At 36.8% G+C, this 6,000-nt stretch overlaps 1 protein-coding gene across 5 annotated transcripts in view; it reads right to left on the bottom strand.

Moving 5' to 3' along the window:
* Positions 1–704: 704 nt before the first annotated feature.
* ADGRL4 (adhesion G protein-coupled receptor L4) overlaps positions 705–6,000 on the bottom strand; it is a 76,719-nt gene continuing 71,423 nt past the window's right edge. For all 5 annotated transcript variants that reach the window (XM_042819900.1, XM_042819899.1, XM_042819897.1 and 2 more), the window contains 3 exons: positions 5,900–5,991; positions 4,198–4,366; positions 705–3,698 (listed from right to left, as the gene is read on the bottom strand). In XM_042819900.1, coding sequence (XP_042675834.1) covers positions 3,636–3,698; positions 4,198–4,366; positions 5,900–5,991 — 324 coding nt within the window. In that variant the 3' untranslated portion in view covers positions 705–3,635. The remainder of the gene's footprint in view (positions 3,699–4,197; positions 4,367–5,899; positions 5,992–6,000) is intronic.

The raw sequence follows: 6,000 nt of genomic DNA, 5'->3' as shown, positions 1-6,000 counted from the left end.
TAAAAATAGCTTTGGGGGTTGACTTCGGTGAGGTAATATCTTCATTTTTGTAATTTCACAGCACAGTAATGCTGTGTGTCCCGAATGCATAAGAACAGAGAGAAAAGAGTAACACAGAAGGATGTTGTCTCGAGGCCTTTCCCCTCCTCCTGTTTTACCAAAGGAAAACATTTTTTAACTTTCTTCATGGGTTAAGTTTCAGTTTTTAATCTTATCTATGAAGTTCTCAAAGAAGAACACTGGACTTTTGTGACTAACAGACACCTGCCAAGAGTGTGGTTCTGAGCTGGTCTGTAAAGGAATATCATGACAAAGATGTAAAAGGTAGTACTATTGGTGTGAAGAGATGCATCTGCTGGAACCTGCCCTGCAAATGTTTGCTCCGTCTGCATAATGGCACCATGTGCGACATTCCTTTTAATGTCTAATTGAAAAGATGCACAAGCATACAAATTTCTGAATTCAAAGCATCACCATGTCCTGAGGACTGTGAAAACTGATGAGCAGAGGAAAGTCTGAAGCCACTTTGGGCAGTCAGTGCCTACCTACTTCATCCCAGCCGGTAAAGATCAGCTGGCCATCAGCACAGCTCTGCCAAACTGAAACTCCCAAAGGTTGTGATGATAATTAACTCTAAAAAGTTGCCTTTTCCTTAAAATACATGTCCTATTGTTTGAAGAAACAATTATTTCAGAATAAACCAGTCATTTTTAATTCTGACCTTATTTATTACATTTTGAAGCACATTATGAAATGCAACACTGAACACAAATTTCTCTTTGATTGGTTTAATGAGAACAATTTCTCTCTTCAGCAAGCACTTGCTTTCAGAGTGAAACCTTAACATTTTACTTTTATCTGTCTTGTCAATCACTGTTTTGAGTCTTTTTTTCCTGCTGGCCCCACCTGGAGATGTCATATTCCCTTCAAAAGAATGCAGTCTGAAAAGATGCTGAATACATCAAACCAGTCAACTAGTTACCAGTTGATCTGACAAATAGGTCACATTTATTTTTGGGAAAGCAACTTGTTCAGCTGATGGATGACTTGAGCACAGGTTTCCTTACTTTGCCTGTAACTGATGCCCAACTGTTATTTTTTTCAGTTTGATACTTAATATCCTAAACTCATGAAATAATTCAGGCTGGAAAGGACCTCAGAAGGTCATCTCATCCCCTGTCCTGCTCAAAGCAGGGTCAGGTATGAGATCAGGTTGCTAGAGGCTTTATCCAGTCCTAAAAACTCCAAAGATTTTAACACAGCTGCGCAACTTCTCTGGAAAACCATTTGCAATCCTCAATTAGCTTCATGCTGAAAAAGATTTTTCTGCTGTCATGCTGAAATCTTTGTTTTTTTTTTCAGTTTATGTCTGTTACCTCTTCTCCCTTTCTGCTGGGCTGGGGTTTATGTTAGTAAGGGCAGTGACAAATAAACCCTTTTATTTCTCATCAGTATATCTGCATGCTTTAGGGAGGACAATGACAATATCCTTCAGGCTTGAAGGTGATGAATCTAAACAAAGTTTATCTGCTCTTATGTACTGTATTAAAACATAAATCTCATCGTTGCATGTAAGGAAAACCCAGTTTCAATGACGATCTGACCCAGATACTGGAGTGCATGGTTTTCCTATAAAAGATGTTATTTCATTAAAAAGACTATTGTAACCTGAACACTTCATGACATATTTTCTTTCCAAGGAAAATTTTTCAATTGCACTAAGCATGCTGAAGTCATTATGTTAGAGATACTACTCTGCCCAGCCAGTCTTAGTATAGGTTATACTTCTGCAAGAGATTAAAAAATGATGCATTAATAGATATCCTTCTAAAAAGACTGCTGAGTAATATTTGCATTTTTGTAAACCTGGGGGAACATACAGAGCAGCAAAGGAAATACAGCAAATAATTCAGGGCAAATAATATATAACCATGAGAACTTTTCCACTGTATTTATTTAAATGAAGGGAAATATGTTAAAATGTGAAAGCTAAGCATTTCAGTTTATTCACATATTTTACATTCAAAGGACCATCTGAAATACTTTTTTTTTTTTTTTTCCCCAGAAAAAAAGAGATTCCTCTTGTGGTTTCCAAAATTTTGACAGAGACATGGAATATACATAATGAAGCACATCATTGCTGTACATACAATGAAAGCCTTGTGTATATGGAAAAAAGATAAAATCCAAACAAATCTGTCTGTTAGTAAAAAAAAAAAAAGAATTCCTTTAATATAAATAAAATTCAGAGTAGTACTTTATTTTAACAGACAAAACAACAGCGGGATTTATTAACAACTACATATTTACAGTGTCTGACTGGTAAAAATAAATGGCTTCTTCTGAGATCTTAGACACTTCCTTAGAAGGCAACGTGGAATGAGCCTCAGTGCTTCACATTAACTAGGTGCTAAAATAATGAAATTAAAGCATACTTTAAAAATGTATATGAGTATGATGGCACAGCTGGAAATGCTGATGTAACACTTCTATGCCCTGATGCAGCAAAGCTTGCACCACAGCAAGTTCTCTCTGATTTCAGCAGATCTGTGTATGCTCTAAAGGATAAACACAGGATAAATGTTCTAAATTCAGGAGCATTGGAGGAAGAGAAATGGTTGACTCAAGGGTGCTACAAATAGGGAAAACTGCTGTAATTACAATTTCATGGAAGCACATGATCTTGAATTTAAATCTGTACTCTTTTGCATAGGTGAATTCTACCAGTCTGTTTTTCAGTTGATCCTCCATTTGATCCTATGTGGTTTGGATTCCACATGTCCCTACCAAGTGACAAACTTCATAAAGTATTTCCTTCCCAATGCCTCCCAGATCATAGTGCCAGTTTAGCAGATCTCAGTCTTTTTGGCAATTAAATAAAACAAGAACCAGATCCTTTTCAAAGTATTCACAAAATAACCTTTCACTTACGAAATGGCTGTCCCATACTGATACCATTCTTGCATCAGATCTGACCTCAGTTCCTTCAGATCTAAACTATTGTTTGAAAGTTATAAAAATAAAGAACTGATTAATATACAGATATATATTTCAGAGCGATAAGAGAATAATATTAAACAAATTCCTTTTTAAATCTACTTTAAATTAAAAGAAATGTTTTCAAAAGTCTGTGCTGAAGCAGATCTTTATCTATTGACTTTTTAATGGAACCCATTCACTGCAGATGGTCATACACAACTGAATGTAAGAAGCTCATTGCTACAGAAAGACAGCGAGTATGATTCCACTATCAAGTGATTAATAAAATCTGCTGTGCTAGCTGGTTCTTGATATTTCTCTTCCAAGAGCTGAAGATATTTCCAATATCAGAAACAAAACCTAAGTCATGAAAAGTCCTGAGCTCGTTTTAAAATTTTCTTATTTCCTCTGTCTTTGTTAATATATGTTCTGTGATAATCCAGTTTGTTTTGTATGCTGTTTGTATACAGCATAATATAAATGCTTTGCATGAATGCACACATACGTACAAAAGCAGTCAGTAAATCACTTAAGAAATATGCCCACTCAGTCATTTCATGCTTGTACAATACCACTTTTTCCTGTAATATCCATAATGACATGATCTAGGTTGCTCCCCTTTTCCACCAAGATGCTCACGCTGATTTTCCTTCTATTTATCTTAAGCAGCCGAAACAACAAGGAACATTTTTGAACAACCTATAATACTCTTCTTGAATCTGAAAGAAAAATATTGAATCCAAACATGAAATAGATAAATTTATATATATATTTTTATGTGTTTTTACTAATTGTGTATGAAACACTTCATTAGATATTTTAAGGTGGGGATGCTTGCAAATGTAGGACAGGACACTGAAAAAAGCATAATCTCAAAACTGTTTGGGGAATGTGAATCCTGTTACTAACTGCAAAGAATGGAATTGAGCTTTACTGCATCCATTGCATTGCTTCATCTGGTTACTGGTGAGTTTTACAAGTTCATTTTTTGATCTTCTGTATGTTTTTTTTTTTTTAAAACAGGAAGAAAATAGGAGCAAAGATGTTCTGTCTCCCCAGAAGGCAACAGCAGTATTTCCCCTCTTCCCTTCCCACTCCCAACAAGGGTTTCTTCCTGCTTTGAAAAACTGTCCACACTAGGACTTTGCTCCACTTCAAGTCTAGGCATTGTCCTGGGCACAGCTGAGGGCCCCTGTGGCTCCCCATAAGGACACTCACCTTTCTGGACAGCACACAAAGAAAGATGAAGATGAACATCCCCTGAAATGCATTGAAGATTGTAAACAGATAGGCTGTAATCACGGAGCCCTGGACGACGTGGAGGACCCCAAAAATCCAAGTAGCCCCAAGGAGGAACAGGAGAGCAAGAGCACCTCGGGCACAGGACCTAGGGAAATGTAGACAAACGCAAATATGTTGCATATCCCTTTGCTGCTTGGCATAGGGAATGCTACCTAGGCAATTTTTTTTTTTTTTCTGTGGAGGCCTAAGAAGTGCAAATGCATGGGCTGCTCTTTAGGGTGTGCTGTAGCACCGTGACGCAAGTAAGCACACACAATCGCTGCTGACTGCAAAAGAGTAAAACTGGAGGGCCTTAAAACACTGGCTTCTTTAATCTTCAGATATGTTTTCTCTGGTGTACTGCAGCACCATATGATTTGATTTAAATCTACTGTTAGTGTAATTCCCCAAGGAAAAACATATGTCTGTTATGAAGCATTCTCTCGCTTTTCCTCCTCCCCCTTATCCTCCTCAAAAAATAACCCAGAAAAATGTACAGTATGCTCTTAGGTCAGTACATGTGCATGACATCAAAGGGTTCTTAGGCTGCCTCTCAGGTTCACTGAAGAAGATGGTGCCAGTTGTAAACCTAGACTTTCCTGCTTTCATTCTTTCTCCTTTTAAAAATATATTTTTGTTTTTACAACACTTATACTCTCAAATATTTTCTGGGTCACTGTATTGATGCTTTAAAATTACAGGAACTGATTGGCTATGATTTTTTTTTTTCCAACATACTGTAAAGCCCTGCTCACGGGCACAAGTAAATTGTAGCATGTTGTCTTGGAAATGAAACCACTGATTACTTTCTTATTCATTCTCAGCCTAGTCATTGCAGGACTTCCTTTGAACAACAGACATTTTTAGCACTGTTCCTCGGAAAATGAATAATTTTCAGCTTCATTAAAACCAGCTCACCACATGAAGCTATGAAGAGTAAGGAATAAGAGAAAGTAATCAATCAAACAATTGCTAAATCCTAACTATAAATCTAGTGCAGTGCATTGAAACTGCAGGAGTGTTCCTAAGCAACACAAACAGTAAGTTGTTTTCAATGTTCCCTGTAGTACACTTCAGCTTTTCCTGCACAAACGGTTTTCAAGGTTCCTATAAATCAGTTTTAAAGAGAGTGAGTTGATGGAAAAATCATAACAGCATGCAAAGTAAAAATCCTGGAGAGGAACCCCCCACTCCTCAACACCATAGAAGCACAATGCCCTACTGTGGACTTTTTACTACTAATAAAAATGGCCTGATTTTCTTATCACAGGATTTCTGTATGCCTTGTTACTTCAAGGTAAATATTTTGGTCCCAATTTGGGCATGTTTTGACTTGCATAGAGGCTACAGAAGGTACAATTACTACTTTAACCCTCCCCTTAGCCTTTATCCTTTGATTGACATGGACCTCTTGTAGTGTTTTTATACATCTCCTGAAAGTCCAGTGTTACTGCATTGGTCAGGAGAAGGAAAGACTGCAAAGTTTACCTCCAGATATATATGACAATAGAAGAAAACCACTTCGGTATTTCCACATATCTTCCAGAAGTTTAAATCATTGTTTTTGAATCCTTAATTTCACATTTGGCTTTATTCTGTTTAAACAGAAGTTTAAAATAGTATTAAATGGCAAACTTACCTTATATTTTCATAACAACTAACTTCTGGCTTTAACATTGCAGTGTGTCGAAATACTTTATAAATAATCACTCCAAAAGCCAGCAAATTAACCTGGGGAGA

The sequence above is a fragment of the Centrocercus urophasianus genome, unplaced genomic scaffold, assembly GCF_019232065.1.
Source record: "Centrocercus urophasianus isolate 14NV4802_14NV808 unplaced genomic scaffold, USGS_Curo_1.0 seq_18, whole genome shotgun sequence".
NCBI lineage: Eukaryota > Metazoa > Chordata > Aves > Galliformes > Phasianidae > Centrocercus > Centrocercus urophasianus.
The sequence above is the reverse complement of the archived record's forward strand: the minus strand, read 5'-3'. Positions and strand labels throughout refer to the sequence as shown.